This window comes from Vicia villosa, unplaced genomic scaffold, assembly GCF_029867415.1.
Source record: "Vicia villosa cultivar HV-30 ecotype Madison, WI unplaced genomic scaffold, Vvil1.0 ctg.002637F_1_1, whole genome shotgun sequence".
Lineage (NCBI taxonomy): Eukaryota > Viridiplantae > Streptophyta > Magnoliopsida > Fabales > Fabaceae > Vicia > Vicia villosa.
In genome coordinates, this window is record NW_026705991.1 from 302,641 (window position 1) to 329,975 (window position 27,335).

Sequence of the window (27,335 nt, forward strand, 5' to 3'; positions counted from 1 at the left end):
AAACAACATTTAGCTTCGCAAATGTTCCTCAAAGTCAATGCATCCGCAAAATGTTTTTCAAAGTCAATGCATCTACATAAGTGTTTGGAACACACGTAATTATAAGTGTCGGTGTAGACGCAAACACGACTGCACAAGAGTTAGAAATAAATGTAATTATTGGTTGGGGATAGAATTTGATAGACGATAGTCAAAGTATAACAATTTTGACTATGGTGGCTTTCTTCTTCAATATAATACATAGTCCACTTTACAAGTCTCAACTCCCCCACATGATGATCAACTATTCAATATTCAACAAACTCATTACCCATCTCCACTATCCCACATGCAATTTCCATTAATTATTATACAAAAATAACAATCATTTCAAACTAACAACAAAAACAACACAAACCTGCAAAACCAACCATCCAAAATAATGAACAATTTTCACAAATTCCCTCTTCTACTAATTCTAATCTTTCTCACATTACAAAAACCAGTAACATCAAAAACCGAATGCACTCACAAATGCGGCAATCTCCACATTCAATTCCCATTCCATCTCAAAAACAACACCAACCACACCAAACACTCCCCTCAACCCTTCCAATTATCATGCACAGATCAACATCAAACAGTGTTACAATTCCCCACAATTCCAGTCACGCTTTTCATCAAACACATAGACTACAAAACACAAAAACTCCAAATCTACGACCCAAATAACTGTCTTTCAAGTCAGTTATTCAAACTAGGAAACTCATCCGTTTCGCCTTTCCAGTTTCACTTCCATGAGTTTAATATACAGCGGAACGTTTCATTCTTTCGTTGCGATTCGAGAAATGGATGTTTGATTAAGCAACGTGATTCTGGTGCGGATTTTGTTGATCCTGAATTAGTTTCTTGTAGAAAAGTGAGTGATGTATTGAATGTGGGTTGGATGATTGAGGAATGGGATGATGATGATGTTACAGAGAGTTTGATTTTGGAGTGGTCTAAACCTAATTGTAGTTTTTGTGAAGTTCAAGGGAAGAAATGTAGATGGAAGAATGGTAGTAGAAGTGGTGAAGTTGAATGCTTTGTTTGTCCATCAAATGGGATTGCTAGATCTACTGTTCTTCTAATTACTGCTGGTATGCAACATTCTTTCATCAATTTCTCATGCGTCTCAGCTAATTTATCGGTTATCTGTCATATGCTATTTTTTTTATGAAAGAAACATTTATTTGTTAGATGATTGTTTTAATGTTTTAGAACATATGTTGCTTCAAATATAAGTTTTAGAATACCAAGATACGTATTCGGTTCAAAACTAGAAATGATGAGGTAATGCCTTGTTATGATGGAGTTGTGATTCCGATGCGATGGAGTTGTGCTTCCGATGCGGCGGAGAGGGGGCTGATCCAACATCGAAGTCAGTGAGAGATTAAGGAGTAATGTGAGGATGAGAATGGATTTAAATACTTGAAATGATGCTGTTAAAACCGTCCGCGTGAGGTTAGGTGAGCTATGCGGATAGCCGTTAGATCTAATCAGACGGTGATAGACGTGTTTGGTAGCGGAATTGCATGTTCTTGGATGAATGAGGGATCACCCAATCCGCGCTTTACCACTCGATGACGCTCTTGGACCTTTCACTTTGAGCCTTGCTATTGCTAACCGCCCAGAACAATATGATAAAAGGACTAACTTTAAATTAGGATAAGAAAAGTAATTTTGAGTTATATATGTCACACAATTATGATGAACTGAGGTTATAGTTGATATTTGATAATAATATGTTATGTGTGTGACATGATTTTCATGAACAGGGGTTATAGTTGGCTCCATGATTTTGCTGCTATTGGCAAAAGGTTTGCTTCATATATATCGCTATTTTAAGATGAAAGGAGATGACATAGCAAGGATAGAGAAGTTCTTAGAGAATTATAGAGCAATGAGACCTACAAGATTCACTTATGCTGATATTAAGAGAATTACAAATGGTTTTAAGGAGAGTTTAGGAGAAGGAGCTCATGGAGCTGTGTTTAAAGGCATGCTCTCCCAAGAAATTTTGGTTGCTGTGAAGGTACTCAATGAAACACAAGGAGATGGAAAAGATTTCATTAATGAAGTTGGAACCATGGGAAAAATTCATCATATCAATGTTGTTCGTTTGCTTGGATTTTGCGCTGACGGGTTCCACCGTGCGCTTGTCTACGATTTCTTTCCAAATGGGTCGTTGCAAAATTTCTTGGCGCCGCCGGAGAACAAGGATGTTTTTCTTGGTTGGGAAAAGTTGCAACAAATTGCTCTTGGTGTTGCAAGAGGGATTGAGTATCTTCATATTGGTTGTGATCAGAGAATACTTCACTTTGATATCAATCCACACAATGTATTAATAGATGATAATCTGAGTCCCAAAATTACTGATTTTGGACTTGCGAAATTGTGTCCGAAAAATCAAAGCACTGTGTCTATGACCGCGGCTAGAGGAACTTTGGGCTACATTGCACCTGAAGTTTTCTCAAGAAACTTTGGAAACGTGTCTTATAAGTCTGACATTTATAGCTATGGAATGTTGTTGCTGGAGATGGTTGGTGGAAGAAAGAATACTAACCTGTCGGCAGAGGAAACATTCCAAGTTTTGTATCCGGAATGGATCCATAATCTGGTTGAAGGGAAAGATGTGCAAGTTAATATCGAGGATGAGGGAGATGTTAGAATTGCAAAGAAACTTGCGCTTGTGGGACTTTGGTGTATTCAGTGGAATCCGGTGGATCGTCCGTCTATGAAAACTGTGGTACAAATGCTTGAAGGGAAAGGAGAAAAATTAATGGCACCCCCTACTCCTTTTGACTCTGTTGATGTCAATAGAACAAACGCGGTTATTCCAACCCGACATCCGAGTTTTGAGTTAGAAGTTATTCCTGAAACAGAGTAACTTTCAGGTTTACCAAATATGATATATACTCTACTGTACAGTTTTTTGGTTGCAACGATTTGTACAGCATTCTGTTATATTTGTTACATTAATTATCCGCCATAATTGATTTATTTGAGTTCTGCTATGACAGCTATTTGTTCAGGACTTGTATTCATAGCCTTTGCAACAATGAGCTTAGGTTTTCCTGATGATAAACATTTTTCCAAATATAGAGTTCATTTTGTAAGCTTTAGGGTAAGTCAAAGAAGATCATGATCTAAGCCACTCATAGTTTCAAACCAAAATCTTTCAAACACTTCAAAAACAGCAACAAAGTTCTGCTAACATAATCTGTGTTTGTCAAGATCAGTTGTCCAATGAATAATTAGTTCAATTTTAACAATAAAGTCGATTCAAATCACATACGTGCAGCTCTAAGTGTTATGTTAAGTCAACTCAGTTGGTAGCTATGTAGAGACATCAATTTAAGTCAACTCAGTTGATAGCTATGCAGAGACATCAGTTATAGGGACGCAGATCCGAACTTCTAATATCCCCACTTATTCACCTGCCATTAGACAATTTGACCAAAAATATGCGCACCCCTAAGTGTGACTTGATCTGAATCTTAAATTTACTAAATTAGAATTTATTTTAAAAATAAAACCAATTCAAGCAAAAAAACAAGAATACACAAAATCATATAAAATGGTTTTTATAATTGTTTTAAGTTCAAAATGGAAATGGGTCATACTAATCTAAGTTTGATAAATAAAATGTAGCCAACAATTGTTTAGTCGGTTTAATTCGGAGTACTTCCAATCAATTTCTGTTTATCCTGTGTTTCGTTAAAAATTGCTTTTAACTATGTGAGAGAGGGTCTTGTTAGCTAAGTACAAGTTAACATTATGCTATCACAAAGTTGACCCGTGACTTTTGAGACAAATATTTCTTCTATATTCATTTCATCTAGTTGGTATAAGTTGCCAGAAAAACTGCAATAATAATAAAAAAATAGAAGAAAACTTACCTACAACTTTTTATGGGTGATTTATGTTATTTGTTAATGAAAATATGACAATTGTATTTTAACATTATTTAAGGAGTAAAAATAATAGAAAATTACATATGTATAAGAGAAAATTATACACTTATCATATTTTTATTGAAAAATAATACAAATCACATCTAAAAATATTCGATAAAATATGCTAGCAAACATTTTAATAACTACGTGTTAAAAGATTAAAAATAAACTTTACTATTAAAATATTAAGATAAATATTAAGGTGAACACCAGTCTTCTTGAAATTTGATTAAATATATACCTATCCAATTATGGTGAGCACTAGTTTTCTTAAAATTTGGTTAGATATATATAATCACCCGTCCCGGGATGTGTTGATGTGCATAAGGTATATTCTTATGCACGGTGCATAAATATTCAAATATTGTTTATATTACTCAAAGTATTATATTTATTACTCAAAATAATATACAGACTACTCAAAATAGTATAAATATTACTCAGAACAATGAATATATTACTCAAAATAGTTAAAATTCGATATTACTCAGAATAGATACGAATATGAGCATAAATAATTACTCACAAAGATATACGAGTATGAGTGCGGGTACGAGTATCTTAATAACAACTCCGCCCCATACTCACACAATATATATTTTTAAATATTATATTTTTATTATTACGTATACATGTTAATTTATCAATTTTGTTAACAAATCACTATTAAACTTATAAGCATTTTAATATAACTTTTGTTTATTTCTTAATTCGACAATATTATCTTTGAATTTTTTTAGTGTTGTTAAAAATTTAAAATTACATAATAAATTATAATTGATATATTATTTTTTATTAAAAATGCATATAAAAGGATATGAGTTTGGATACTTAGGTATCAAAGATACGGATACAAGTATAAACGTTGTTGCTCATGCAGATATGAGCTTTGGTATGAAGGTTTTTTTTTTAAATCGCGGATATGAAGACGGTATTATAACTCCATGTTTACACTCTGTCCATTATCATCCCTACCATCATTCAATCATTAAATATCATGTTATTTTTTATAATAATTTATTTTAATAAAAACTAATTAAAAACTCGTGCATCTCGAGAAAGATTTCGATATCTATCGACTAAAAATAGTGTTTGAGAGGAATCATTCTTCTAAATACAGTATAGGTTTTCAAGTTTTAGATTCTCTTTTTATTTTGCTAAATGTTATATTTCATGGTAAGTCATGCTTACAAATGTCATTTAAAATGTCAACAATAAAAGTTTTATATAAGAAACAACTATTTCTAAACTTCTAAAAGGTTGAATACACCATTTTCTTCACTCAATTGATTCCATGAATTTTGAGGAGAACTGAGAAAATATGTTAATAATATTTTTAAAGAAGTTCAGATAAAATTCGTCATATTTCATTCTCTTTAATAAACTTAAAACAACATTTTGAATGAAACATTGATAATGAACAGATGAGACTTGCATCTCAATAAAACATTAGAAATATGACTTTCATAATACAACTTTCATCATTTGTGTTAGTAATATGACTTGTATCTCAATAAGACTATCCATAGTTTTACATCTCTTAATATTACCAAAAACACCAACCCGACCAGAGACAGAGTGGCCATATTAAAGGGTGCAGACTAAAACCTTGTCTTGTCCCGTAAAAAAATCAGTGCAGGGCAGGATGGGCCCGCGAGCATTACATCTTTTAAGTTTAAAATTTGTAAAGTTTCTTGTTAAAGTCCGCTCCTGCAAAAACCCACAAAAACATAGGACAGAGTAGAATAGACATAATAGAAGGTGCAAGACTAAAACCTTGACCCGCCCCGTAAAAATGTGCGGACAAAACGGACACGTCTGACGAGGCTAATCTATTTTGTCATCCTAATATAGATAAGGGGGCTCAAGCCCTCCACAAATATTGGCTATTTTAAAAAGAAAAACTTTCCTACATAATATTGGCTATTTAAAAATAAATATATTCGTAAAATTGTAAATTTTATAAAGTTTTAAATATTATTTTATAAATATGTATAGACTATTTATTTTACCCCACTACAAAATTTTTTGGACCCGTTATTGCGGGCCTAGTGAGGAAATTCTTGGAGAATGGGGATTTTAGAGGTTTCGAGATTAATGGGAGTTGTGTCGTCAATATTCTTTAATTTGCGGATGATAATTTATTAGTTGGGGAAAGATCTTGGAGGCATGCGTGGGCTATTAAGGCGGTGTTAAGAGCGTTTGAGCTTGTTTCGGGTCTTGGCATTAACTATCATAAGAGTAAATTGATTGGTATTAATGTTAATAGTAATTTCTTAGATGCGGCTTCTTTTGTTCTTTCTTACAAGGTGGAGGATTGTATATTCTCTTTTTTTGGGATCACTATCGGGTGTAATCCGATGAAGTGTTAGTCTTGGCTCCTTCTTTTGACTAAAATGAAGAAGTATCTTTCGGGTTGGAAAAACCGTTTTCTTAGTATGGGTGGTAGGATCACTCTCTTGAAATTTGTCCTTAGTTTGCTCACTATTTTCACCATGTCTTTTTATAAGATGCCGATTATGGTTGTCAAGGAACTTTCAAGAATTCAAAGTAATTTCTTGTGGGGAGGAGGTGTGGAGGATAAGAGGAGGATTCATTGGGTGAGTTGGAACAATGTGTCTTCCGGTTGAAAAAGGGGGGCTTGGAATCAAAAACATTGCGAATTTCAATTTAGTGCTTCTTAATAAATGGAGATGGAGAATTATTAAAGGAAGTGACTCTCTTTGGTACAATTTGTTGAAATCTCGAAACAGTGACTTATCCATGAAGACTTTTTGTGGAGGTATGTTTCCTATCACCTCTACTCATTCTTCTTCTTCGTTTTGGTGGAAGGACTCAATTTCTATCCGAAAATCTTTGGTTGGTGATCCTATGGTGGCTCATTGTCGATTTAATATTGGAAATGGATATACTACCCCTTTTTAGGAAGCTAGGTGGATGGATATTTTTTGTTTGAAGGAGGAATTTCCGGATTCATATGCGGTCTCTAGTTTGAAAAAGGTCGCGGTAGCAGGAATGAAGGGTAGGAGAATGGCGTGTGGAAATGGGAGAATTATGGAATTAGCTTGTTGGATGTGAGCGATCCATGCTTAGTGTAGGTTCATTCCTCCTTTCGGGATTCTCTTCTTAGCCGTGAGGTTTACCTTAATGGGGGGATGAAGCGTCTTGGAGCATTGCTTTGGATGGTGGTTTTTCTGTTGCTTCTTGTTACGACTATTATGTCGGTTCGCGAATTCTGTTTGGTCCCTTTAATAGGAATGATGTTGCTTTAGGCTTGGTGTGGAAAGTGGAAGTACCTTTCAAAATTAAGGTGTTTGGATGGAGATTTCTTGTGAATAGACTTTCGACTAAGGATTTACTTTTGTATAGATGCATAACTTTGTCTTTATATAATGGAAAGTGTGTTTTTTGTGGTATTGTTCTGGAAAGTCAAAATCACTCTTTTTTCAATTGCAATACGGTGAAGGTTGTTTGGAGTGAGGTTGCTATTAAGATCGGGAAACTGGTAAGGGGATTGGAGGAAGATTGTTTATATTGTTTCATGGATTGGTTTTTCTTTTGTAAAAAAAAGAAAGTTAAAGAAGGAAATTAGGAGTTGTGTGGTTAGCCATTTTGTGGACTATTTGTCTTTCTAGGAATGAGATTTGTTTCCGGAACGAAGTTTGGAATGTGGATAATACGGTTTGGAGTATCAGATCTTTGGTTTGGAAGTGGGCTTTAATTGAAGAAATTACTTATCCCATTTGTAGCTTTTAGAATTTAACAAAGATCCTTTTGTCAGAATTTTCCCTGTTTTGTTGTGTATTTAGGTTTTGAGAATCCTTAATTCTCTTATTAATATCAACTTGATTAAAAAAAAACCTTTTAATAAGTCTTTCATGTATTTCGTCATGTCGTCACATTACTTAACTACAATAATATTTGAAAGTAGTTGCAGAAGACAAACTCACTAAAAAAAATGCAAAAAAATACCACCAAACAAACATAACTTAATAAGGAAAACCATGGCATTTTGAACCGTTGTTAACCTAGTTCAAATTTAACAAAGCATTTACATATCCAACACATATAAAACCTAAGTCTAACCCCAAGAACAATGACAAAATGAAAGAAGTACAAATAAAATAAAGTTAAGAGATGAATATTTAAGCTTACAGTACATAAATTAAGAATAAATTTGACTTACTTGGCGAGTGTGGTTATGGAATATGATGAAGCTTGAACAATGTTAATGTGGTGTATTCCTATTCTTCTATGTTTTTGGGTAGGAGGGAAAACCATTTCCATGTATTTTGATGAATGAAGTACACTTAATGAGAAAGAAATGGATTAATGTAAATAAATCGTGAGAAGCAATGGGACTATGCCACACCATTGAATTCAAAGGTTTGTGAATGTTTAAAGTGTCTATTATGTTAATTATAAAAAAGAGACGTGTAATTGTTTAAGAATTTAATTAATATTGTATTAACGGATAAATAATTTGTACATTTTCAATTAATCATAACCAATACATTTTTATTGTCTTTTTCTTTAATCACACCTAAAATATGACTTATAAATGATTGTGATTTGTGTAAAAATAATAAATATTTTATAATAATAATAGAATAATTGTTATGTACTTTCCGTGTAAAATATTTTATACAATCAGCACATCACAACCATTCACAAGTAATATTTTATATATAATTAAAGAAAATGTCAAACATCTACAAAATTTTAACGGTTATGATTCATTGACAGTGTAAATTTTTTTTTACATTGGCTGTGTATCTACTATAATAATAAAAAAGTTAATACATACCAAATTTCCTTCCATGTCCCTTTTGAAATTTAATTAGAAGAAGTTTTTCATGGGCTAATCTGTCAATTTGCAAGTGTAATCATTATTAGTTGTTGTCTAATTAATATTATGTGTAACACAATTAAATTCAGATTTTAACTATGCATTGTAAGACCAATTTACACGCTTTTGTCAAGGTAAATGATCCATTTGCTGCCTTTCCATTTTTCAAAGTGAAATGCATGCATTCTTGCACAATGGAAAACGTAAAGCCACTTTGGTTACCAATGCAAACAATTTAAATCATCCAATATAAGTATCAACCATATGGAGTGTATATCCAACAACACAATTCAGGATATCAGTAGAGCAAAAGGTACCATGATTCTTCATCTAAGTTTTCATGGTTCATTTCTTTTTTTGTTGTTGTTTTTGATGTTGGTGTATGTTAGTGTTATTTATGATTTTTGTTTGTTATTTACATCTGAGTAGCAATGAAAGAGTATTAAACTGATTTCCCGAATTTGAATTTATGTTATTTGATAAATATTTTCCAGTTTTGTTGTATGTTTCTTCGTTGATGCTATAAACCCAGATTCCCGACATCTGAAGTTATGTTATTTGAGAAACTGAGTTTCAAATGTTTTCTATTTTGATTAAAACGTATATAATTCAGAAATAACTTCTTTTATACAATCCTTTTTTTAGTTTATGGTATAAACCCAGATTTTCCATTTAAATTCTTTTATATGTTATTTGAGAAATTGAGTTTCAAATCTGTTCTAATTTGATTAAAATATAGATGTTACCAGATATTGATTTTCTTAATGTTAACGTCGATTGCAGGAATCATGTCTTAAAAATTTGACTTCGGTAAGGATATCAACAGTAGCATCGGTTGAGTTTAGCAGAAGTTTAAAAGGTAAATTTGCTATTATTCACTTTTGATTATATTGTTATGGGTAAATGAATAGAGGGAATCCAAATCCATTAGTAATGGATGTGTTTCAACCCTCTGTATAATGTCTTTTTAACATATTATTGATTTTCTCAGGTTCCACATCATTGATTATTTTTCGAGCTTTTAAAAGTTTCGCTTTTTGAGCTTTTAAAATTTTTCAGATTTGAAAATGTTTGATTTTTTCAGGAGGATTGCATTTTTACCCGTTAAAAGTTTCAGATTTAAAAATATTTGATTTTGTGTGTGTGAACTGTGAAGAAGTTGAGAGGAGAAAATATTTGATTTTGTGTGTGAACTGTGAAGAAGCTGAGAGGAGAAAAATATTTGATTTTGTGTGTGTGAACTGTGAAGAAGCTGAAAGGAGAGGACAATTGGATTAATGGTGGATTCCATAACATTAGTGATAGGAATCATTAGTTTCCTTTGAGGCTTGAAGCTGAAGATTGTAACGCCCGAAAATTTGATTATTCGCTTAATTTAGACGTTTGGAATGTTTAGTGGAATTTTCGTATTTTGGGATGCTTTAGTGGGTATTAGTGCGGGATAGCGGATCGATAACTAATTGAGATTTTTAATATTTTTAGTATTAAAAATATTATTAGAGTGTCGGGTATTATTTTGGGAATTTTCAGAGCAAATAAAATTAGATCGTAAAATAAGAGTTAACGAGTAAATTGAGAGTTTTAATAAAATAAATTAGATGGGCTGAGTGTTATGTTGTATGTGTAATTTGGTTTTGGCCCAAATTGGAAGAATTGAGAAGTGAGGATACACCTAGGTTTTTAGAAACTCGGTAACATAACATTTGGGAAAAAAGAAGGACGGCATAGAGAAGAGGAAAATTGGAAAAGAAAAGAGATACAAGAATCATGCCGTGAAGAGAAAAACGAATGAATTACGCGAAGCTGGAAAGCTTGGATTCGACCGGAATTGTAGAGCGGACTCCGAATATAAGGTAAGGGTGGGGTTCTTGCTCTATAAACGGGGATATGATGGATCGTATGTGGGGTTTAGGGAATTAATATTATCTCTGTGTATTGGTATAATTTTTGGTGTTTGTGATGTTGCTGTGTGAATTTATCTGAAAATCGTATGTGGAACCTGTTGCTGTGTGGTATTTGAGTTGCCCATGTTGTTTGAGAAATTAGATGAAATTGAAAATCTAATCGATGAATAATTGTCTGTGCTATGAATGAATTAGTAATGTTGTGACCATTAATTTTTCTGAGATTAGAATTGTTGATTAATACTGAACCGAAAGAAAAATCTGAGGGGACGGGGCCTTTAATAGAAGGGACGGACGTCCTTGCATTGAAAAGAGAGTGGGACGGCCCACACAAACCTGGGGCGGGCGCCCTTGTGCAATGGAGAGTCCCCTTTTGCGGGACGGTGGATACAGTAAGTGAGGGGGGCTTAATAGGTGTGTATACTTGTTGAAAATAGAGTATTGTTAATTATTATATGAAGGTTATGTTAAGACATATTTCTTGTCCATATATAAAGTGATGTCATGCTGTCAGTGAACATCTTACCCTTATTGGTACATGGTTATCACTATGAAGTCTTAATAAACTATACTTTAGAATATTGTTTTATAAAGGAAGAAGTAGATTTCCTAGGAAACAAAATACTCACATAGATAATCCTATTCTGACAGTAAACCAAATGACTTAATGTGGCTATATTGTAAAATTGTTTATGGTAGAGGTAATTACTAATTGCAGAACCAATATATACGTACATACATGGTAGAGTTAATTAGAAGCATAATTTGGTAACAGGTTTGCACCTGTCGGTATAACAGTTTAGCATAGTAAATTTAAATTAACAGGACCGCATTCCAAAGGTATACCATTAGCAGATCAATAAAAAAATATTAGACGGAAAAATAAATAGCGGTTAGGATAATATTCGGGGTGTCCAGAAATTAGACAGAAAAATAAATAGCGGTTAGGATAATATTCGGGGTGTCCGAAATTAGTCTGTTAGCCGTTGTTTTGTGGTGCGACGTGTTTTCTTTTGTGAATGTTGTGAAGTATTGCGATGTTTGTGTGAATTATCTTTGATGAATTATTGTTGTTGATTTGTTGTGTGATATATTACGATATTGCGATGAGTTTTTGTGAATTATTGCGAAGTGCATGATTTAAGGTGACGATTGTTTATCAATAATTATTGATATATTTTGGCGATGTAGGCGAATGCCTTTGTGACGATGTTTGGCGACGTGTTTGTGATTTGTTGCATTTCATCAGTGTCTCATGATTTGCATGTTTTAGCGACAGCCTGGATTGGCAAACAGTGACGAAGGCTTATGCCTGTTTTGATGCCTCTATTATCTGGCAATTGGCGATGAGGGCTGAAGCCCTGGGTACCACATGCATGTGCATTTGTTAGAGTCGCATTTCATTTGTGTGATTATGATGTTATGTGGTTTGATGTGTGAATTTATGTGACTTGTTGGGAACTTTGAATATGATCTTATGTGAGATATTGTGATTTGTGTTGTTGATTGAAACAGTGAAGTAAACTAGACGGTAACGATTATACCGCAAGGCGATAATTATTATAACTTGAACCTGAATACACTGTTTATCATCGCCCTGTTTATATTGTTTGATATCTCACCTTTTTCTTTTGTTTCGCCGTTACCTTTATACTGGTAACGTGCAGGTGATAGCTTGATGAAGATTTAGACGTTGTGAGTTGAGTCGGTGGTCGCTCTGATGCGTAGCACTCGGGGGAATAAATGCGTGTTTTAATTATTTGTTACTTGCTAAATTTTTAGTGATGTTTTATTGTTGAATTGTAGCCTAAAGCTATATTGCGAAGATGTTATGATTAAATTGAAAATTGTGAAGTTTTGTGAATCCGCTGCGAGATTAAATAATTTTGTTTAATGAAGTGATTTCGAGGATTAAATTAAATGTTATAATTGTTCGTTTTAATTATATGTGCTATGTATCTGTAATGAAGGCATGAACACCGAAAATGATTTAAATGACGAAATGTGACATCTCAATTGTTGAGAAATTTTTTGAATACCTCTAATTTTTCATTATAATTATCGAATAATTTATCGGGTAGAATTGGGGTGTTACAAAGATTGTTCATTTTATATGAAGACTAGGAGTTGTAAGTTTGGAATAAACTGAAAGTTTAATCACCCCATTAGGTATAAAAACCATGTTATTTCTTCTGCGTTGGTTTCATTTAAAGGTTGTTTTTTTATGTATCTCTTTAGATATGATACAGTTAAAATTTATGATTTAAGCTTATATTTGCACTTACGATAATAACTGTCGTATCGTGGTTAGGCATGACAACAAAATCCGTACCCACCCGAACTTGCCCTGAAGTTGACGGGGAAAACCCGCTTTGACTGGCTTTGGGTTCGAGTTTGGGTTTTCCCCGATTACAAAATATGGAGACGGGTCAGGTAATGGAGACACTAGTACCCACCCCGAATCCGCCCTGTTTATTTCATTGTGTATATTATTATATATTTTTTATAAATTAGAATATTAAATACGTAGCCAAAATTTTGATATTTTGATTTGTATTTACTATTTAAAATATTTGAAATGTATGTATGATTTTTTTGAAATGGTTTCATTTTATTATTTATAAAGTAATTTAATTTTAAAAAAAACAAATATTTCTATTAAAAAAATGATATCACTAAATGGATGGTAGCGGGGCGGGGATACACGAACCCCTTTGTGTCGGTTTTAGGTTTTAATTCTATTTATGTTTGGATTTGGGGCGGAGAACATGGATTATTTAGGACTTCGGGTTTGAGTTTGGGGGAGGTAATAACAGTCACCGACCCGTCCCGTTGTCATCCCTAATCATGGTTGATTTGTATCATGCCTTAATTGTAATTTCTTACTAAATTTCTAAATAATTTTCAGAATTAGAAATATTATATTGCAATTTATGCATGCTTTTCATATATCAAGGTAAAAGAGAGACTACTTTTGTTCAGTAGCACAACTTAACCAATAATTTGATTTTATGTCTTCATCTTTATTAAAAAAATGAAAACAAAATCATTTTTTAAAAATAATTTATTACAGGATAACAAAATGTAAAGTAGTGTAAAAAAGAAATAAGGTACATCATATAATTTTAAAGTCACAGAACCTGTTGTGATCTCTTTAATCTCCTGCATAAATGCGTCCATGAACTCATAGGGCGGATCAAACCATCTTCTATCATAAATCAACTCTGCAAATTTTAGGGTTAAAAAGCAATCAAGGTTAATGAAGAAAAAAATAATCATGGTTAATAAATGTGATTGTGGTTCCTCAGCTGAGATCTGAGAAGAAAGCAACACAAAAAAAGACAACAAAAAAAAATGAAAAATCGAAATGATGCACTTTGATACCAACATGTGAACTTGTTCGTTAATCCTTTCAGTATCATCAATGAGAGAATGATATTTGTTCATTGGTGAGAACATTTGTCCTTACAAATTGCTTCCGATATGGGATACGCTTCAGAAAATCCAACAACAACTTCCAAACCCAAACCCGCCTTAAGTTCTTGACCACAAAGGGAGACCTGAAATCTAGCATATTATAAGATGAATCAGAAGTAAATAAATAATGGAGGTAGAGGAAAATAAGAATTTTTATATCAAGTTTCTCTCTTTGAACTAGTAAATGAATTTTTAAGCTTAGGTTTTTGATATTCAGGGAAACAAATAAGAGTTTGGTTATTTTATTCAGCAATGAAAAATAATTTTCACCTATTTGTTGAACTAGTGGACTAATAAGAGTATTGTAGCAATCACAAGCTGCAATTCATTGATATTCATGTTTTTTGCATTATCCCAGATGATAGATACAGTTGTGCTTCATAGTTTATTCTAATTTTATTTGTTTCAATTCATTAAATTTTAACCATTTGGGAAGTATAGTTAATTGATCAGATTCATGTTTAGTTTCCCCTGCTGAACTAAATGTGATTAATTTACCCAAAATGTTTGAATTCAAAACTGGTTTCTCTATCTGTTATCATATCTACATTTGAAAATAAAAAATTGATTTTGAGAGAAACCGGTTTTTAAAGAAAATAAAAAATTGGTTTTGAGATACTAATTTTAAACCGTTTTTTAAAATGGTTTATATGAGAAACCGATTTAGAACCGAACCAATCCACATGTAAACCGGTTTTAAAAAAATTAATCAGTTTTAAAAAAATGGTTTTAAGATCTAAACCAAATCATATATATGGTTCAATTTGGTTTGGTTATTGATTCATGCACATCCCTAGAGACAAAGTTGAAGAATTTGAAAAATAAAATTAGTTTTGAACCAATCAATGCAAACCGAGTTGCTTCATAATGAAAAGTGAAACAAAATAAAAAATAGTAATCAAATATGATAACTATGATAATTTGATTTAAAAAATAAATTTTGGACGTAATTTACTCCGGATTAATGAGCTATAGGATAAAGAAAAAGAAAAAAAATGTTAAAATTATATTTTTCATTACCATTAATTTTCTTATATCTATAACAATATATAAAGGGGATACATCCTTTTGGGCTGACCTATTTTACTTCCTAAAATACCCTTTATTTTCTTTTTTTAATATATAAAATAAATACAATTTAAAAATAATAGTGTTCTCAATAACTTCCACCAGTTATTCATGGAAAAGGTTTATAAGTTAATAACTCCTATCTTTTTTTTTTTGACCAAAGCAAAACTAACTTCTTTCATTCAACAAAATAGTTTCAATACAAGGAGGTATTTGATAAACGTAACTACGTCGGGACCAAGAATTGGTCGCCTTTGTTAAACAATGAGCAACCATATTTGCTTGACGCCTAACAAACTCTACCTCGAAGTTTGGAAAATCAATTAACAAACGTTTAATAGAACGAATAATATAGCTAAACTCGGAACTTCCGACAATATTGGATTGGATAGCTTGCACCACCTTTTGCGAGTCACTTGCAAAAACTATATGATCGAGATTAAAAGCTAAAGCTCCTTGGATAGCTTCCTTCAAAGCCATTGCCTCTGCTTCTAACACAGATAAAGTACCAACATCCCACGCAACACCCGCCTGAATAAAATTCCCCATATTATCTCGGATGCACCAACCTCTATTGGTAGTTCTTTGACTATTATTGTACCCCGCATCAACATTACACTTGAGCCAACCCAACGAAGGGGGGATCCAATGCTACGGATTAGGGGGGCAACCTCTCTATCCTGAAAATTTTGAGCCAAAAACCAATCCTGCCATCTGTGAAAAGCTAACCAACCAAGCTTTGACGCCTCCTCTTTCTTATTGTTCCAAATAAAGTTATTCCTATTTTGCCATAATGTTTCAATCATAATCGCAAAACGCCCAGCCACCTTTCTATCCACCACACTACAAACTTTCAAAATAAGAGATTTAATGTCATCAGAATGGTTAATAAGAGGTGCGACAGTATCATGCAAATTTGCTGACGTCCAACAAGAATTAGTTCCAGGACACCCGAAAAAAACGTGCCAGTCATCCTCCTCAGAGACCTCACAAAACTGACAAGTAGAAGGACAAGGAACATGATGTTGTTTTAGCCGAACCCGGGAAGGCAAACATCCAGTACAAATCCGACAAGGAACATGATGTTGTTTTATCCGAACCCGGGGTGGCGCAAGGATAGACCACAAACCTTGACAATTAACCTCATGATTCTCCTGGATATAACACTTCTTTATACTCTTCCAAACTCGATACCCTGACCGGACACTATACTGACCATCTTTTTCTTCCGTCCACACCAATCTATCTGCAATAACATCCTCCACAAGCGGTACAAAAATAATTTCCTCCGCTCCTACACAATCAAATAAATCGCGAATCACTCCCATATTCCACTGTTTAACGTTTGGAAGCATCAAGTCCTTAACAACTAAATCATAGATACCTTGTTGTTGCAGTCCATGCATACAACCTCTACTTTACCTCGAATCCAAGGTTCGTTCATAACTTTTATTTGGCTACCATCACCTATACTCCACCTACACCCAAAAGTTATCACTTCTCTAACTTTCCAAATACTTCTCCAAACAAAACTAGGATTATAACCAAGATTAGCATCAAGGAAGGTAGTTTTAGGGAAATACCTTGCTTTAAAGAACCTTGACATCAACGCTTGCGTGTTATTCATGAGAAACCAACCTTGTTTTGCTACCATAGCCATATTAAAAGCTCTAAAATCTCTGAATCCAAGACCCCCCCTCTTTCTTGGAGCAAGCTAACTTATCCCAAGCCATCCACCGAATACCATTCCGATTAGAGCCCCCGCACCACCAGACAACATCTTCTCAATGTCACTAATCATCGTTTCAGGAAGAATATCGATACTCATCATATAAGCCGGGATAGCTTGGAGAACCGATTTAATCATGACTTCCTTCCCCGCTTTAGATAATGATCGGCCTTTCCACGAATTAATTCTTCCCCAAATCTGATCTTTGATGAACGCAAAAGTAGCCTTTTTACTTCTACCAATCGTAGAAGGCAAAATAACTCCCATCCTTTATAACTGCAATATCATTTACTTTGAATAACAAATACATTTTCACTCATTTCTAAATGATTGTTTGGCCACAAAAATTGACAGTGAGTAACATTCAAGACTTTCTACACAACAATTGTGAAACATTCATTCTATAACATGGCGGGGATATATGTACAGTGTAAATATTTTTTCTAATCAATTGTCCATATTTTTCATATGATGTATTTTTTAATCATCATTGTTTGACTTGAATATTACTATAGAGTTTCCAACTAAGATGTAATACTTATGTGTTTTTTCGTTTTCTTCCTTATGCATTTTCATTGTTTGTTTTCCCCCTTTATTTCATTGGTGTTAATAATTATTTTTATGGTTGTTTGGCAGACTCCAATTGAACAGATATGGTATAGAAATTAAAATTGGCTTAATTCATAACTGTCTATAGTTATTTCATTTGCATCATGTTCTTCTTCTAGGATTATATTGTATTAAGTTTCCAGTATTGATGTGTTTAAGAATTGTGGAGATTTTTTACCGTTCACTTTGGTAGCATTGATATAATTAATTAGAAAATTATCAATTTTTTCCGGGCATTGATGTAATTGATTTTGTTTATTTAGTTTTTAATGCAGTGATTATGATGATTGAAAGAGGGATTTAAGTAAGTTTGTGAATGGAGGGAGGGAGGGAGAGAGAGTACATGGTGGTAATTGGTTGAAGAATTTAATTGGAATACATTGACGGTGTAAATCAATTTTTCAGCGTTGGTGAATCACATCCATTAATTTGTTGAAAGTGTTTGACTTTTATTTTAATTTTTTTAAAAATATATAATTGAGTGGTTGTGATACATTAATAGTACAAAAAGTTTTACACTGACAGTGCATAGGAATTAAACTCTTGATTGAACGTATAAAGTTATTTTACACTGTGCATATTATTTTTTCTTTTAATTATATTAGTTTTGTTTCACATTTACTAGATACTAAATCCAAATACATATCACCAATTTTATTACATAAATGATTGAAATTAAAATTAAACAAAAAATATACTGTATATTTTTCACACATGTGCACACTAAAAAGCGGGCAAACAAGAGAGACATGTTAACTCAATATAATACTATTTCATGCGTTAACAATACAATTTAAATTAAATGTTTCATATGATTGTGTGTTATAGCTCTATTTTTAATAATGTGATATACAATAAAATTCTCATAAAAAATATACACGTAACTATTTTTCTCTATTGTGCCTATTAAAAAATCGGATAAACGGGCACTCCGTGTCCGTTTAGACACTCGTTATAGATAACTAGTATATAACCCGCGCGTTGCCCGGTAGTCCTGTAGTATATTGTTGTCATTGTTTATGAAATTTTAAATTTTATCAAAAAAATTTATTATATTGTTTCGTTTGTGGAATATTTTTCGAATGATTTTAATTATTATATGTAGTTTTATAAATACATATTTGAGAAAAAGTTTAATTTTAAGAATAATATAAATGATCTGTTGATTATATTGGTAGGATTTTATTATAATGAGTTTATTTGAATCAATATTATATATGAGTTTATTATAATATTTAAGAATATGTTGAATTTTAAGGAGTAATAAAAAAGATCAATATAATTTTAAATAACATAAGAACTATCAAAATGTTATCAATTAGCTTATATCTTAAAAATTTAATGATTTTAATGAATGAATATTATATAAAATAACAATTAGATTAGTTGGTAATTTTTTTTAGTGATTATCATTATTATGATTATTATCTATTACTATTATTTATTATTATTATATAAATATATTATTATCTTAATATTTAAAATATATTAATGTTAAATTAATTATCAAAATTAATTTATAATTATATAAGAATTAAATTTTAGAAAATAAACAAAATATTTAAAATAAAGTTTAATATATAAGATAACTTTTTTTTTGGTGCCAAGTCTCGAACTAAGTACCTGTAGCGGGGAAAATCTGATATTGAAGCCATAGGATTGACTCGAATCAATATTCCGTTTGAAATCGCCACCGCGCTTTATTTTTTCAAAGGAAAAGGGAAAAGAACGTAAAACCTTAAAGTTTTGTTTTTAAAACAAGGAAGAGAACTCAGGTTCGGGTGTTGATTATACAAGGGGAAGGTTTTAAGCACCCCTCATATCTGTGGTATTCCACAGGAACCTTTTTGAAAATCTGTGTCGTGTGTGCTAAAAAAAAGAGTTTTTTTATTTTTAAAATAAGCTCGGCAAAGCATTAAGCTTTGTGCCTACATACCTCCTCGGTGCAATGGAGAAGTCAGAGCTAATGCAGTTCCGCTTAAAGGGAAAACGTTTTAAAAACGAATAAACACTTTATCGTCGTCGGAGAGAAATACTCAGCCATTGATCTTGAGCATGAGAACAAATGAGTTCTTTGCATCGCAAATGAAAGAAGGGCTCCAACTCGGATAAAATCAACGAGTATGCCACTAGCTCTCTCACGCGGAAAAGATCTCATTATATCAATCAATTTCAAAATCGTGGGGTATAACCACTCGTTTCGACGATTAATAGTGTCTAACTTTTGAAGAAAAGGCCACTAAGGGCAAAAGATATTTTTAGAGAAAAGGTTTTGAAAATGATTGCAAACATAAGAAGGTTTTTGAAAAAGGGAGAAGATTTTGAAAATTTAAGAATGGGAGGAGATGAAGAGGCTATCCTATTGCGTAAAAAAAAGCTAAGGAAAGAAACGGTCTAACCGAAGAAGAAGCCAACACTTGACATTGTGAGTCAAGGTAGATTTCCCATCCTTTGGAACATCGAACACTAAACCAGCACATTACTTGGGGATCCAGATGAACTTGTTATCTTAGCACCACTTTGCATTAAGCACATTAAAATTCTGACGAAAATCGGGCAGAGTAACGGCTGTTTTCGGGTAAAATCCTTATATCAATGCCTTGGAATTAACCATCAAGGACTTTCAAGGAAATACCTGCATACACAAACAGATAACAATCCAATGCCAGACAGACAGAACGATCATAGAGTAATAACAGAATGAGGGTCCAGAGGTCCTAAGTCCATAAGTCCGAATCTCCAAAATGCTCAGGATAGTAACCAATAGTCCGAAAGAGAACCTTATGTGTTTTTTAGATTTTTGTTATTTATTACTGTTTTAGCAAAAAAGTAAAGTATGGTCCAAGTGGACAAAAGAAAATAGCGGAAACATAAACATAGTGTCCAAGTGGACAAAGAGAAAATAGCGGAAATATAAACGTCCAAATGGACAAAGGAAAAATAGCGGAATGTAAGTATGATGAAATGATAAAATAAAGCGATAAAGCGAGAAATATAAAGAGCAATATAATAAATTGCGGAAATTAAAGTTAGTTGTTAGATGTTAAAGATAACCATCTTGAAACTTGTCAAGTATGTTATCAAAGTTAGTAAGAAAGATCGATGGTGAGTGAAGGATGTTCTCGGATTTAAATTCAATGAAAGTTTATCAGAAGCTTGATAAAATCATAGCGACTACACGATAAACCTCCATAAGTCTTAAATCAACCGCATACAATTCTCTTCCATATTTTGATCTTTTTTATTCGGGACACGAAATATTGCGCTATGTTAAGCAGATCGCCAAGTGATTTATGTAGAAATCACCCTACAACGAGGCCGGTCAAAACTTTATGTGCTAATGCATGCGAGAGAAATGATATGTAGATCATTCTCCGAAAGCAATACCGCACGAAAAGAAAATAGGTAACGATCTAGTCTTTACTAAGAATCCATAAGAATTCTCAAAGTGTTAAGACTTTCAACGATCAAAAGAAAAAAAGGAGAAGAAGAAGATAAAATGCATAAAGTAAAACCAACTCACACTATCATTAATATCATTCATCTAATATTATGGATTTGGTCCTTTCAAACCTATCAACATCCTAGATCCAATGATATTAATGAAATGGAGGAAGAAGAATAAAATTCACAAAAGATAATCAACTCAAACTATCATTAATATCATTCATCTAATATTATGGATTAGGTCATTTCAAACCTATCAACATCCTAGATCCAATGATATTAATGAAGTAGAGGAAGAAGGAAGCCAAAACAAGCATAAAAAAAGGCAAAAAACCACATTCTGCCAGCAGGAAATCGATTTCACTCAGGGGGAAATCGATTTCCATAGTGCAGTTTTAAAAAAAAACAAGTTACGTTCAGCAGGAAATCGATTTCAGCCTTAAGGAAATCGATTTCCTCAGTGTAAATTTCAGCAAAAACAGCATTTAAAGGCATGAAACTTGATTTGAACAAATATACAAACACCTTATGATCACACATCAACTTGAGCACGAAATTTCCATCACAAAACCAGCAAATATCATCAATATAGCATCAAAGATGCATTGAACACAAGCAATAAAGATCTACATCATAGATCTAGCAAATTACCACTTCTTGAACAAAAGTCTTGGAGTAGCTTCAAGAGCAAGCACAAAGTGTATAGATCCTTCAAATTTGGAGATGAACAACCAAAGAAAAGAGAGAAATGTAGGAGGTTTAGTTCAAAATTAGCAAGATTCAATGTGAATCTCACTAATCTTATGAAAATGAACTTTGGGTGAGGGTTTTGGAAAGGGTGAGAAATGAATTTGCAAGCAATTTTTTGGCTCTCCAAGCTTGAGAAATGAGAGAGTAGTGGCCTCTATTTATAGGATGAGAGCAAGAGTAGTGGCAATTTGGTCATTTGCTCTTGGTTAATTAGCTTGTGTTTAATTGGTGATTAAAGTGGCATTTAAATGGTAAAAAATGGTAAAATGAGGTTAAAATGGAATTAATGAAGGGAATTATTTTGGTGAGGTGGAAAATTGGTAAAATGACAAAAATGGTCAAAGAAAATAGGTGCCAAAATCAAATCAAGCTTCCCTCTCTATTTTTTTTGAATTTCGCCTTAAGGAAATCGATTTCCCCCAGGAGTGAAATCGATTTCACTCTGTTCCAGAAGAGAATTTGGCGCAAAATACACTAGGGAAATCGATTTACCCAGGAGGGAAATCGATTTCATGCTGTCCAGAATGTGATTTTGTTGAAAATTGCTGTAGGGAAATTGATTTACCCAAGAGGGAAATCGATTTCATCAGTCCAAAATGTGGAAAATGCCTTGTTTATTGCATGTCTTGGCTTGGTACCTACAAAACAAAAGCCTACAAAGAAACAAAGCAATATTTTTGGTATTTGGGTTAGTATAATATGCATACAAGATAAACAATCATTGGTGCTTGACGGTCCCTCTTATTGATGAGGTGAGTGCAACACCACAAACAAAACTTCCAAGTGAAGCTCTTGATTAATGATTGGGATATGAATGATATATGATCTTAGGGTCAAAAATTGGGGTATGACAGATGCCCCTATTTAAGTTTCTTCGATCCGGAGGTACGATGATTGCAAATCTTCGTTTTGACGAGATTGAAGAGACTTAAATATATAAAACACACAATTTTTGATCCTAAGATGCAATGCAATGTTTAATGAATGCATATGATGATGATGAAACATAGCAACACTGGGGATGCAAAGGAAATCCACTGGGAACACAAAATGTTTTTGTGGGAAGAATTCCACTGGGGAAGATAAGGATCTGTTGGAGAGACGAAACTCTGCTGAGGAAAGGAACTTCACTGAGGAAAGCATTTCGCACCAGAGAGGTCAAAGCATCATCTTTCACTAGGGATGAGAAAATATGCATCCTCTTTCACTGGGGAATCAGAATACTTATTCTTCGTTAACAGAGAACACACCATCGTTCCACTGATGATATGAATAGAAATGCATTGACGTACCACTGACGATGAAGATAACAAAATACACCCACGTTCCACTGAAGGTGAACTACCAACGTCCCACTGGAGGTAGAAAGAGATGTATCGCCGTACCACTAACGATAACACATACCAATGTTCCACTGAAGGTATTGAAGAGAAATACATCGACGTACCACCGACGATGAAGATAACAAAATACACCTGTGGACCGTCCTTTCGGGCCATACCCCTCCGTGGGTGGGATACGTGAACTGACTCTTTTTTGTCGATCGGACGCTTTCGCGTCACTTTTGAAAAAGTTTACAGAGTCGCCACCGACCTTTTATTTTATCCAATGAAGGAAAGGTTTATAAAAGAAACAGAAAAAAGACCTTTGAGAGATTCTGGGTAAGGGGGTAGGTTATACAAAGGGAAGGTGTTAGCACCCTTTGTATCCATGGTTATCCATGGGCTCTTTAGTTTGCTTAGCTCATTTGCTTTACTTTTCAATTGATTCGGAATGCTTTACCTGTGTTTTTGAAATACCTTTGCAAATAGAATTTGTAATGATCCTTGTGCGGATATATACAAATGCTTGTTTATCTTTCGAAAGATGTTTTGAAAAGATCGTTAATTTTGTAATGATCCGTGTTTGGATGTATACAAAATATTGTCTTTTGGAAAATTCGTTTTAAAAAAACAACAGTGTATGAGAATTTTGTTTGTTTTGATTTTGAGCAAGCAAACTAGGAGGTCTACCCTGAGTTAGGAGGTCTTTATCCTTGTTCCCTTTAAAAATCTATCCATTCGTCGGATATAAACAAAAGGTTCGATTTTGTACTCGAAACAGTAGAAATGTAACTTTGATTTTGAAAAGAGTGAAAAGGGGTTACCCTAGGAGGTGCAAATGTGATTGTGATTGAATTCAGATATTTATCTTTGAAGTTAATGATCTGACGGTTCAGTTTTATCTTTGACATACACGCAGTTTATATGGGTGCTGGAAATTAAAATGCGGAAATGTAAAGTGCAGAAAGTAAATCTACGCTATTACATCGATTGTGCGGGAAATGTAAACTAGCCTATTTACATGAATTTGACATCCTATACATTTATCTAGGAATTTTAAATTGCAAGAAATAAAAGGCATATTTTTGTATTTTTGTGATTTATTTTAAATATAATTAATGCATTATTAATTAATTTAAAATAAAGAAAAGATGGAAATATGATTAAACCTAGCAAATAAGTTTAAAAATATGTACAAAATGTTTGTTAATTGATTTTAGAACAAAACTAATTTTTTTTGGAATTTTTGAAATTGTTTTTGGATTTTTTAAGTTAATTAAAACATAATTATATAAATAATTACACAAATAATTAAGACTTAATGATAAAATTATCCTAAATATGTACAAAATTAGTTTATGATATATAAACAATATTTAACACAAAGAACAATTTTTTTATGATTTTTTGACTAATTAAAATAATTAATAAGCAAATATATAAATACATACTAATTAATTATGAAAAATATTGAAATTTTGAAGAAAAATAAAATATTTTTATTTCAGAAAATAATATATTATTTTAGAAGTTTAAAATATTTTTTGGGGAATTTTTTGAATTTTTAAACTATTTTTAATTAATTTATCAAAGAAATTAAAATAAAATAGAAAATAAAAAAAGGATACTTATTCAGTGTGGAAGTTGACTGAGGGAGCATGGTGTAGCTGCGTGTGTGAGGCGTTGGATTGGAGATTGAATTGATCCAAGGGTTCAGATCTGAGGTCACATGAAGCACATGATTAAAGCAAGGCATGGGATTAGTGGGAGACCAAAGTCAGACTGGTCCCCACCCTCGCCTGCATGGACCAATGGAAACAGAGGAGAGAAGGTTGAAAAGTTGACTGACGAACCACGCTCGGACGCGTGGTCGTCTTCAACCTCCGTCCCATGCACTTTTTCAGACAGATAGCGGGGGTTTTTAACCCCCTCTATTTCACGATACAAAAACGTTATTTTCGGTAGCTTCCCAAACCTGCAAGAACACACGTTAGCAACATATGAAAACAACCCAGATCCACTAAACATGATGCCCTGAATCCAAATATGTCATTAGTTTCGTGGTTTGATGCTCATAGCTATAGGTTCGAAGATGTTAAAGTATGAACACTCATAAGCTTATGTTAATGGCATATGGCTATCCTCACGTGGGAGTTGGCATGTTAAGGCCCAGATCATTTGCATAGGACCTTATGAGCATGATAGGATGGTTGGTTAGCATTGAAATCAGTTGCATATACAAAAACGAAAATAAAATTCCTATGTACATGAAGAGTATTATATGCTTTATACGACTCTCATGGGCCTGTGTTTAAAGTTCAATCTTACTCTATTATCTTTGAGAAGATGATTAGAATGCTTGGTTTGTATTAATATTGATTGGAAAATTGATTTTGAAAATTACAAAGTATGGAGATTTTTTGAGAATTTTGAGAGGTTTGTGGCTATTCTCTTGCTATCTCTTCGTGTGTCCCCTTGTTGTGGAGGTATGCTGCTCCTTTTATAGCCCATAGGCTGCTTGGAAGTGAAGCAAGAAACTTGGTTGCCTTTGTTGAAAGTTTTGGTTCTTTAATAATAAAAAACTTTGAATTTTTGACCAAGCCTTGACTACATTCAATGCTCTTGCCTTGGGCATCAATCTTCTGCAGAAAATTGAATACTTTGGAGGTGAGTCATGCTTGGAGATCAAGCCACCAATTATCCATGCAATTTTCCTTTAATTTTAATCTTAAAATAAGATAAAATTATGTCAAAAATGGATAATATAGATGTGGGCTTTGTCTTGGTCGTGGGAGGCCCATAATATCATGGCAAAGATGTTTGGACCATAAAAACTTGGCATCTTTTGGAAAAAAAACATTTTTGAGCAATGTTGATTTCATGCATTTTCCCAAAATTTAGCCAACTTCAACAAGGTGTGAATCCTTCAATTTTTGTCATATGAAGGAGATCTTGCACTTTTTGGAAACCTCAAAGAGTCCTCTAACCAATGTCTTTGGTCTCATGTCAAAATGATATTTGGTTCTCCTTGTGTGTCCTTTTGAAAAAAGTGTCTTTTTGTTGACTTTGAAAATGACCTGTAATGTCTTGGCCATATTTTTCAAATGGTGAATGCAATGACCATGGGATCAATTGCATTTGAAAGATAATTGAATTTCCTTCAAAATGAGCTTTGGTTGGCATTTTTTGGATGAAGGATGAGAGAGTTATGATCAGTCAAAGTTGAGTTGACTTTTCATGCAAAAACCCTAATTTTGAATCTTAGGGTTTTGTTGATTTTTGATCTTTCCTTGATGAATTGTGATCATCCAATGATCAAATGTTGAATCCTTTGACAAAATATGGATTTTGACAAAAAATTTCATTTTTGACTGTCAGTTGACTTTTTTGGTCAAACGGGTCGTCTGTTGACTGTTTGAGCTGCTGACGGTGCGTCTGAGTGAATTGAAGTTTGAAAATTTGTATGATGGTACTTTGAGATGTATGGATGTATATGGAATCCACTTGAGCTCTCAAAACTTGTTGCTCCTGTTAAAACAAGAAAAACCCTGATTAGGGACTGTCTGTATAGGAGGCAATTAAGCGTACCTGATTTTTGTGCAGTGCTGAGTTTCTGCTAATCGTGTGATATTCAGAAGACTTCTAACACAAAAATCTTTGAAAATTTGAATTGTGAATGATTGATTTGATTGATTGTACAAAACACTGAGAGTTGTACTGTCTGCAGTTTGTCTGTCAACTGACTGTTCGTGTACTGAAGCAGCAGTTAAAGTGAAAAAGTCAACTGTCAAAGTTAATTTTCTTTTCTTTTTTGTTGTTATTTTTGTTTTTGTTTGGTGTGAAGCATGAAAATTTATTTACATGACTTGTTAGAAAACAGAAACATAATAAATAACTGATATTTACGGTATGCGGGCAAAATTACCGATAATAACCTGAAAATTGTTTACTGCACAGAAATAGAAATATTTGACTGGCAGAAAACACACAAGTTAAGATTTGATTTTTGAAAAAGAGATTTGAAAAGATTTTGAAAATAATGGAATATAGTACAAAAGTTAGTGGGAAACCAAAAACAATTGTTACCAGTATAGTGTGAGTTTCCTGCTTCTGCGCCTGCAAAAAGAGTTAACTCTGCATGATTGTGTTAGTACTATTTATCTGTAAATAAATAAATAGTATTTGTGATGTAATGAACAGTAT

The 27,335-nt window shown here is 33.0% G+C and overlaps 2 protein-coding genes across 2 annotated transcripts; one reads left to right on the forward strand and one right to left on the reverse strand.

Moving 5' to 3' along the window:
* The first annotated feature begins 208 nt into the window (after nucleotides 1-208).
* Nucleotides 209-3,851, forward strand: LOC131639443 (rust resistance kinase Lr10-like). The gene is made up of 2 exons (XM_058909939.1): nucleotides 209-1,118; nucleotides 1,797-3,851. The coding sequence occupies exons 1-2, from the start codon at nucleotides 422-424 to the stop codon at nucleotides 2,906-2,908; spliced, it is 1,809 nt and encodes a 602-aa protein (XP_058765922.1). The 5' UTR covers nucleotides 209-421; the 3' UTR covers nucleotides 2,909-3,851.
* Nucleotides 3,852-15,158: 11,307 nt separating this feature from the next.
* LOC131639449 (uncharacterized) lies at nucleotides 15,159-16,935 on the reverse strand. Its single transcript, XM_058909945.1, has 4 exons — nucleotides 16,660-16,935; nucleotides 15,947-16,609; nucleotides 15,579-15,806; nucleotides 15,159-15,176 (listed from the first exon to the last, which is right to left on the reverse strand). The coding sequence occupies exons 1-4, from the start codon at nucleotides 16,933-16,935 to the stop codon at nucleotides 15,159-15,161; spliced, it is 1,185 nt and encodes a 394-aa protein (XP_058765928.1).
* Between the last annotated feature and the right edge of the window lie 10,400 nt (nucleotides 16,936-27,335).